Source organism: Lolium rigidum, chromosome 7 (assembly GCF_022539505.1).
Source record: "Lolium rigidum isolate FL_2022 chromosome 7, APGP_CSIRO_Lrig_0.1, whole genome shotgun sequence".
In the NCBI taxonomy this organism is placed as follows: domain Eukaryota; kingdom Viridiplantae; phylum Streptophyta; class Magnoliopsida; order Poales; family Poaceae; genus Lolium; species Lolium rigidum.
In genome coordinates this window covers 69,428,269-69,438,365 of record NC_061514.1, presented here as the reverse complement: position 1 = coordinate 69,438,365, position 10,097 = coordinate 69,428,269, and the positions used below count along the sequence as shown (strand labels likewise).

Sequence of the window (10,097 nt, the reverse complement as noted above, 5' to 3'; positions counted from 1 at the left end):
CCCAGTTGGATGCCGTGGCTCGCCTAATGGACTTCAAGTGCCAGAGTAACTTATCTAGAGATAAGTTTGATGCTCTTCTAGTCGTCATTGGCAGCATTCTGCCGAAAGGGCACATCTTGACCAAGAGCTTTTACGAGTCCACTAAAATCCTCAGTTCATTGAAGATGACATATAAGAAGATAGATGCTTGTCCAAAGGGATAAATGCTATTTAGAAAAGAACATGCTAAAGGAAACTATTGCATCCACTGCAAATCCTCTAGGTACTTTGAGGTCGACTCTGGTGATGGCACGAAGAGGCGGACTGGGATTCTCCAAAAGATCCTCCATTATCTTCCATTCTTGCCGAGGCTCCAACGGCTTTTCATGACGGAGGAATCTGCCCAACAGATGCGATGGCCCCTTGAGGGGGAACAATACAAAAAAGACAAGATGATACATCCGTCGGATGGTCAAGCATGGCAGAACTTTGCCAAGAAATATCCTTTGAAAGCGGGCAACCCGAGGAGTGTAGCAGTTGCGATATCAACCGATGGGTTCAATCCGTATGGTATGTCAGCTGCAACATACATGTGTTGACCTGTGTTTGTTATTCCCCTGAACCTCCCTCCTGGCATCGTCATGAGATCCGAGAACATGTTTGTGTCGATGATAATCCCAGGGCCGAAGTATCCAGGGAAGAACATGAGTGTGTACCTTGAACCGCTAGTGGATGACTTGCTTGTTGGGTGGAATGATCGTGGGGTGCAAACATACGACGCCTCAACAAAGGAGCACTTCGATATGTTTGTCTGGTACCACACATCCCTGCATGACCTACCGGCACGTGCGTTGTTTTGCGGCTGGTGTACACATGGGAAGTGGCCTTGCCCGGTGTGTAGGCAAGCTGTGACTTTCTTCTAGCTGAAGAAGGGAGGCAAGTATTCCTGTTTTGATGAAACCCGAAAGTTCCTTGAAGGGAATCATAAATATAGGAGTGATAAAAAGAACATCAGGAAAGGTGTTGTTGTCCATACTCCACGTCCACATCTGCCGACCGACAAAGATACCAAGGCTGAGTTAGAAGCTCTTGTGCCGAACCCCGATGGGAAAGGTTTCGTGGGATACGGGGAGACACACCAGTGGACCCACATTCCATGCTTATGGAAGCTTGCTTACTTTTAAGATATCGAGCTTCCGCATAACATTGATGTAATGCATACCGAAAAGAATATCAGCGAGGCCCTTTGGAGCACGATTATGGACACTGAGAAGACGAAGGATAACATTAAGGCTAGACTCGATCAACAAGAATGGTGCGATAGGCCACATTTGGACATGCAGCCTCCTGGAGTCAAAGGACCTAGGTGGACTAAGCGAAAGGCCCCGTTCTGCCCTTCAAGGCCCGAAAGGAGGGAAATATTCCAGTGGATTGTCGACTGCTTGTTCTTCCCTGATGGGTATGCAGCTAACTGGATGAGGGGAGCAAACCTGGAGACGTTGCGAGTGCATGGGCTCAAGAGTCATGACTATCACGTGTGGCTTGAGCGGATAATGCCGATCATGATTAGAGGCTATGTCGACGAGGAGACTTGGCTAGTGCTAGCGGAGTTGAGCTATTTCTTCCGCCAGCTTTGTGCTAAAGAATTAGACCGTGAAGTGATTGACAAGCTAGATAAACAGGCGCCCGAGTTGCTTTGCAAGCTAGAGAAGATCCTTCCGCCAAGCTGGTTTAATCCAATGCAACATATGATCTTGCATCTCCCGCAGGAGGCGTTACTGGGGTCCACTGTGCATACCCGTTGGCAGTATGGCCCTGAGAGAGAAAATAAGAAGCTTCGTGACCAATGTGGCAATAAATGCAAGATCGAGCCATCCATAGCCGAGGCAACCCTTAACAAGGAGGTGTCAAACTTCACGACAAAGTACTATCATGAAAACATTCCCACTCAGCACAATCCAATCCTTCGTTACAATGCCGCCAACCCTCATGATGTACCCAAGCTTGGCATCTTCGTAGGGCTAGGTGGCACATCAAGAGGCATGAAGAGGCGCAAGATAACGAATCCCGAATGGGGCTTAATCCACTCATATGTCTTGAAAAGCATGGATGAAGTGAAGCCGTACGTCGAGTAAGTGCTCACTACTTAGTTTTCACAAACTTTCACTTATTAGTCTGTGGCTAACACTTCCTCTTTGCATTGCCATAGACAATTCACCCAAAAATATTGGAAGCTAAGAAGGGATCCAACGGAATAGGAAGAAAATGATCTCTTTGTAAACGGTGGTGGTTACGGTTTCATTAACTGGTTCTCGACTTTGGTACGTTTCTATATAACTTTGCCCGTACTACGTACATTATTTGACCACTTCTCCTACTAAATTTTCCTAGTGAACTTGTAGGCAAAAATTGACCCCGAGATGAAACCCGAGTTGAAAAAAATCGCCAAGGGCTTTACCTCACCCGTCAATGCATACGATGCTTATGACGTCAATGGGTATCGCTTCCATACCCATGAGTACACACAACATCGGGCCAACCGGAAGACAACAAATAGCGGGGTATTATGTGAAGGCTCGGATGGGCTCCATTACTATGGTAGAGTCGAGGGTATATACGAGCTGAATTATTGTTTCGGCAAAGGGCTAAACCCTGTTGTATTCAAGTGCCACTGGTTCGACCCACATCGGGTGAAACGGAAACCTGTAATTGGCTGGGTCGAAGTTGAGCGAAGCTCCATTTATGCGGGAGATGATGTATATATTTTGGCTACCCAGGCCTTTAAAGTATTCTATCTACCGTACCCGTGCAAAAACCCCAAAAAATGTCTGCAGGGCTAGGATGTTGTGATCACGGTGCCGACGCACAACAGGCCGCCTAAGCCAGACCAGGACGACTACCGTCGCCTTGACCACTCAACATATGATGGCGAGTTTTTTCAGGAGGAAGGGCTCCCAGGGAAATTCACTATCAACTTACCGACTGATGATGACATGGTCATAGACGGTGAAGAAGACGAGGGTGTTGAGGCGGAAGACATTGTGGATGATGAAGTTGAGGAGGTTCAGCAGGCACAAGACTTCACTTTGCTTCTGTCAAAAAAAAAAAGACTTTACTTTGCTTGATCGGTTCCATGCAGGCCTTGACAAAGATGAGCCAACAAAGCCACCTCCAGATTACATGCTTGATTATTGGTGGGAGCTTGATAGCGATGATGAAGCATGTGGCCCGGCGATTGTTCGTGATGATCTCGAAATGGGCTTCTGAAGTACTTACCGACCCTATGTAATAGTGATTTGTAAAACTAGCATATTCGTGAGAACTCTATGTAATGGTGATTGTGAGAACTCTATGTAATGGTGATTGTGAGAACTCTATTTGTGTTTTGTATGTATTTTAATTATTTGCATTCTACGGTTTTTGTAAGAAATCTATGCCATGTTGTATTTCTAATTATTTGCTTTACTTATTTTCTCTTTTGTCTACATCATTTGATATAATCATGTGTACTAATGAAGATACTATTTTTTGTGAATGCAGGTGATTCCAACATGCCAGGAGGGGGCGCAAAGGAGGAGGAAGAAAGAGGCCCTCGAAGAAAGTTAGGGGCATGTCGACCATTCTCTCGAAGGCTCCACTTCAGGCTCCACTTCCCTCAGACTCCACTTCAGGCTCCACACCGTCTCCTAGTCCTCCACCACCTCTGAAATGTCAGAGGGCTAGACAGCCATCCACTCCTCCCCCAGTCGAGGAGCAGGTGGAGGAGGAGGAGGACGAGGAGGGGGATGAGGATGAGGAGGGGATGGGGAGGGGGATGAGGAGGACGAGGAGGAGGCGGGGGAGGAGGACGAGGAGGGGGAGGAGGAGGAAGAGGAGGTGGTGGAGGAGGAGGACGACGAGGAGGGGGACACCAGAATTTGGAAGGAACCGGAGGAGTATGTTGAGATTCACGGGATGCCTCTTGAGCCTGGAACACGTGTTCCCTACCAGCGTGGGGTTGCAGACCTACCTGGCCTTCCTGAGTGGGAGGGAAACGGCGGGGTTTTTACGCTCGTCCCGGCAGGGGAGAAGTATAGATTTTGACAATCTTATTTTTTGACAACTTTTCATCACTATTTTCTCATAGCTTTTTGTTTTTTCATTGTGCAGCTCTTTCGTGTACAAGGAAGGCTACAGAGTGCGCACCTACTCGAGCATCCTTGGATGCATTGTAAGAAAGCACTGGCCTGGGTTTGTGACCATGCCTAATGGTTGCAAGGAGGTAGCATGGACTTGGAGCCACTACGCGCACGCACCTGATCCGGAGGCCACACACACGAGGAGGCTCAAGAACTGCCAGAGTAGGGTGATCCGTGAATTTTGGGTAAGTTAAGTTGACTTCTCTAAGCCGGGGAATTTTTTCACCATCCTGTCTCATGTGCATAAGGATAAAAACTATAAGCAATTCTCTTGTGTAGGACACTCTAAGAAGCAACATCACCTAAGGAATTAGTGGCAGAAGTTTCTATCTATCTAGTTGTTTGAATTCAATGCTACAAATTTATATCGATAATTACCTCAAAAGCATTGTGACTTTTGAGATCTATATGACCGAGGCATTTTTGCTGCTAATCAAGGGTAGGAAGCAGAAGTTGACACCTGACAAATGCAGTGGAAGCTAACATCCCCTTTTCATAAATCGCGACTCATTAGATAATCCTGGTGATAGATTAATTTGCTATCACTTGTTATTTAACAAACTCACAGCATGTAGTGCTTATCATCATGCCTAGTTAGAAAAAAATATCCCAGTCTACTTGCTTGCAGGCCCAATTTGCATTTTAACCGCCTAGCTATACTGTTTTTAATCACTTAATTGGTCAGCACTTGTTAACCTTGAGAGTTTAAAATTTTAAAGCCACGAATGATTCAAGGTATTGAAAGTAACTACATATAACTACATATAACTTATAGCTAACCATGTCAGTAAGTTATTTGGTTAGCACTTGGCATTTAGCAACAGATTTGCACTTAGTTGTTATCCTTATACACATTAGACAGAATGGTGAAAAAATTCCCCCGTTAAGTTCTGAACTGATACAACAAGGTAAACTAGGCGGCTTATCATTTTGGTTGGTTGGTCCAATATGCAGTTTTACCCCGCTAAATTTCTGCCAAATTATATTGGTTCTTAGTCACTTATGTTCTTCCCAGCACTGCATCCACAGGCTTTGTTATGATGTTATCCTTGAAAGTTAAAATGAAATAGTATCAAGTTACTATTTTGCATCCTTGTAGACCTACTTTACTATGGACCCCGATTCTAAGCGCGATGATTTCATAAAAGTGGCCGGCAACATAGCGCGGAAGAAAGTGACTGATGCGCACTATGAGGGGCGTGTTTTGTCCATCCGCAATTGGTATGCTGAGAAACGCAAGCTCCGGATGCGGAAGGAGCAAGCCCGAGAAATCGTGAACTTCCAGCCGTGGCAGTACTTGCAGGTACTTTCATTTCCGCCTTACCGACTTGGTGACTTGGTGACCGCCGGACATTTTTCACTAATATGTGTATTTTGTGCATATGCAGTGCCCTCCTCCGTATGTAGGTCACGCTAGACCGGAAGTCTGGCACGCGATGGTTCGTCACTACACAAGCGCCGCGTACAAGAGGAAGCACGATGAACAAAAGCTAAAGAGAGCCGAGATGGGAGGCGGATCACACACGCAAGGCAGCGTCCCCCTCGCCATATGCAAGCAGAAAAAGGTGAGAAAATGCATTCTCTTCACCATCATTCATTGGTTCAGGTACAATGTGGAGATCATATCTTTTTTCCTTTGTCTAGCTCATGTTAACTGACCTTATTTAGATTCTCTTATCTTTCACACTATGTATACTTCTAAAATCGTCGCTCGTACTATGTTGGTGCTCGAATTGAGCTTGCTATTATGTGCAACACTAAGATTTTTTGTGTACTACTGGAAAAACAAATCTTTCCTTTGTCCTAAGATACTACTAAAATAATACCAGGGTGACCATAATACCAGGGGCAAACTGACCTGACGCTGTAGGCTGTAGCACTAGCACAGCACGCGGGAGTTCAGAGTCGAAACTGACTGAAGAAAATGCACAGGCCATCTGATTGTAGTTTTTTAAAAAATGCACAGGCCATCAGAGTCGAAACTGACTAAAGAAAATGCACAGGCCATCAGAGTCGAAACTGACTGAAGAAAATGCACAAGCCATCTAATTGTAGTGCTGATGAGTCTAGCAACCATTCTGAACTGTAAAACTGGGGTTTTTCTCACAGGAATTGACAAACATTTTCCCCCCCTATAATAAGCACCAAACTGCATTTCTGTAAGGATTAGTGGCATCTTCCATACTGAACCAGATTATACTAACCATGAGGTGTACATCACTAGAACACATAGTCCCATCTCAGGTGCCAACAAAATTTTAGCTAATGTTTCTACATATTAATAGGTAGATGCATTAGTTAATCTGTAATTGTTACCTTGATCATCATGTTGTTCCTTGTTCCGCAAATGCGCCCCTATTCATGTATCATTGTGCTATCTTTTGCAGGAAAAAGAGACAGGCGTGAAGTCCTCGTTATTCAAGATCTGGGGCGACCACCGCAAGAAGACGGACAAAAAAGACGGGATGGTGAAGTGGGTTAGCAAGATCGCCGAAGCCAAGGACAATAAGTACCGGTCCAAGTTTGCCCAGACTCATGGCGACGAGGCGAACCCCGAGACCGAGCCATTTGACCCCGAGGTTGCCATGCGTGCGGGAGAGGGCAAGAAGCATGGTCGATTGTTTGTCTGTGATGGGGCCGTTGATCCCAAGACCATCCCGTCTTTGAGACAAATCAAAGGTGGCAACACGAGCTCCTCGCTTGCTGTAGAGCCCCGTCCGACACCGTCGTCTATAGCCATTGACGCGATCCGGGTATGTTCTTCTTCCTTGGTCACCTACACTTCATTTTTTTTCTATTGCAACATCCATGACCTTCCGATGACATAGGCTGAATTGGAGGCTGAGAAGGCACAGAGGGAGCAGGCCGAGGCCCTCCTTACTCAGCACCAACAGCAGATGATGCTGTGGATGATACGGAAGCTCAGTGCCCACGATGCCCACTTATCGGTGAGGTCTTGCTCATAAAACCTAAGACTTACCGTGTTTGATGTTTCCATGTTCTTAACTTCATCTTGCATGTTCAGGTAGTAAGAAAAATCTTCACTATGCATGTTTGTATTTCTTTGTTCCTTAATTTGCTGCTCAAATTTACACATGTATATACGCTGATCTCTGTTGTATTAGGCCCACAATTTTCTCAGCACAAAACCATTAGACTCAATCACCACACGCATAAAAGGGATGAATATGCACATATATCCACTTATGTGAACTGGATCTGGAATTTCTTTGCTTGTTTTATTCTTATGCAAGCAAGTTATTTTGGAAACTCTTTCAGATCCAGCACAAAAAAGAATTAAACTGATTCAATTCCAGAAAATAAAGTATTTAGACAAATAAAATGGTAGTAGAAGCATGTGCAGACTAATCAATTAAGTAACCAGCTAGTAGCTCTGAGTTTATTTGCTGCTGGTAGATTGGGAAGTGTACTATGAGTACTATTTTTTGTGTGGAGATGCTCATACCTTGATCAGCTGGTGCATATGTGCTTCACAGAATGTTGTTTCCAATGTGCCCCAGGTTCACATTATCATATCTTGATTTGCAGGCCTCTATGCCGAGTGGCACCACTCTTCCTACTGATTCACCTCCTTTTGACATCAACACATGGTTAAGTTATATCCAATAAACTTGCTGCCCTTGATTATTATCTATAAAAAATAATCGGAAACCTGATTGCAACTGAGTTTGTGCCATATTCATGTGTATTGGCGTCTACTTTGTGTATTCGCTTGTGTTAGCTGCCTATTCATGTTTCTATCTTGTAGCTACATGTCTCGGGTGGATCCAACAACATTGAGCTCCATGGGCCATCCACTCATGATGGGAATGACAACTTGATGACGCCGCCTACAGGAGGACAACCTAGCTTCAACAACCTCGGCATCGTCCGCTGGCTTTGAAACCTCAACATGAAGGATGAACTCTTAAATCTTCGGGTGTTGGGCAATGTGTCAATGTATTATGAATCTATGCACTTGTTATGCACTATTTGTGGTTATGGAACATGTATTATGCACTATTTGTGGTTATGAAACTTGTATTATGCACTATCTGTCAATGTATTATAAATCTATGTTGGCTTTGATGCAAATATGTTGCTGTGGTGCCACTGCTGTTGGCTTTGATGCAATTCTATCAATATCTCTATTTTAATTGCAGGGATTCCTGTAAACAAATGAAAAAGAAAAAAAAAGTGGCCTATGTCGTGTGCCAGCACACGGCAAACAAACCAAATGGCCTATGCCGTGTGCCAGCACACGATAAAGAGGCCACGCGTCGTACCTGTGTACCTGGGAGGGGCTTTGCCGTGAGTCTTTCTCCAGGAAGCACACGGCACAGATAAACGCACGGCAAAGCGTCGGCTCACGGCGAAGAGTGTCACACGGTGAAGAGCTAGCTCACGGCATAGACTGACGCACGGCGAAGGAACGGCTCACGGCGAAACAAGGGCGCACGGCAAACATCAAAACAAGGACGCACGGCGAAGACGACGCTCACGGCAGACTGCGCCACGGACCTACCGTCTGGTTCCATCGACGTTGGGGACGTCGTTAGGTGCTTTACTTTGCCGTGGAGCTCGGCACGACACACGGCAGAAATTTTTCCGTGCGGGTCTACGTATGCGCACGGCAAAGATTCATTGCCGTGGCCTTCTCTGCCGTGTGTGCTTTGCCGTGCGCTTACACACGGAAAAGTGTTTGCCGTGTGGGTTTAGGTATTTGCCGTGGGTCCTTGGCACACGGCAGGGTCCAGATTTCCGGTAGTGTTTGTCCCGGCCCCGTATGGAGCCGCGACAAATGGCCTGGCCACATCGCCCCGAAACCAGCTGGAGGGCACGGGCCTTTTGTCGCGGGCCGTGCTACGACCCGCGACAAAAGGGTCTGAGGCTTTTCTGCGGCCTGTCGGCACCCCTTTTCTCGCGGGTGGTGGCATGACCCGCGAGAAAAGGTCCAGGCCTATATATATACAGTCAGCCCCCCACCTCCCTACATTTTTTTCTTGGTGGTGAAAGGTGGAGGTTTATGCTAGCTCTTTTTTTCTTCATGTGCACATGAGGTGTTTGATGAAATGTTTGTGAGGATGCCACTTGATTTTATTTGATAAGATTTCTTCTCTTTTTGATCCTAAAAGGTTAGCAACTATTTTCTCGTATACATTGTCCATACAATACTAATTTTAGGATGATGATTGCATCTGATACATAATTGTACTTATGGTGCAGATGACTCATCCTTGGATGTACGGTAACCGATACGATCCCGCTTTTCAGAGAGGGCGTGAAATCTTTCCTTCTTGTGTCCGAGGCCAACAAGTCGAAGCAGGGTTTCATTTGTTGTCCATGTCTGAAATGTAAGAATGAGAAGGATTACTCTTGCTCAAGAGACATTAAGAGCCACCTGCTTCGTTACGGATTCATGTCCGGCTATAATGTTTGGACCAAGCACGGAGAAGAAGGGGTTATGATGGAAGACAACGATGAAGAAGAAGATAACGATGACAAGTACCGATCTATGTTCTCTGATTACGATGATACCGCAATGGAAGACAAAGAAGAAGAAGAAGAAGAAGAAGAAGAAGAAGAAGAAGAAGAAGAAGAAGAAGAAGAAGAAGTGAAGAAGAAGAAGAAGGAGGAGGTGAAGAACGGGCACCACATGAGCGTGGTGATGATGATCTTCGTCGGGCCATTTCTGATGCAAGCAGAGACTGTGGCACAGATAAGGAGAGGTTGCAGTTCGACAAGATGTTAGAGGACCACCAAAAATTGTTGTACCCAGGTTGTGACGATGGGCAAAAAAAGGTGGGTAGCATATTGGAATTGCTGAAATGGAAGGCAGAGGCCGGTGTGACTGAATCAGGATTTGAAAAATTGTTGATAATATTAAAGAAGCTGCTTCCAAGAAAGAACGAATTGCGCGCTAGTACGTATGAAGCAAAG

At 45.5% G+C, this 10,097-nt stretch overlaps 1 protein-coding gene across 1 annotated transcript; it reads left to right on the top strand.

The window, feature by feature from the left end:
• The first annotated feature begins 3,900 nt into the window (after positions 1 to 3,900).
• On the top strand, positions 3,901 to 5,640 carry LOC124671501. Its single transcript, XM_047207869.1, has 5 exons — positions 3,901 to 4,049; positions 4,129 to 4,342; positions 5,257 to 5,460; positions 5,546 to 5,596; positions 5,629 to 5,640. The coding sequence occupies exons 1-5, from the start codon at positions 3,934 to 3,936 to the stop codon at positions 5,638 to 5,640; spliced, it is 597 nt and encodes a 198-aa protein (XP_047063825.1). The 5' UTR covers positions 3,901 to 3,933.
• The last annotated feature ends 4,457 nt before the right edge of the window (positions 5,641 to 10,097 follow it).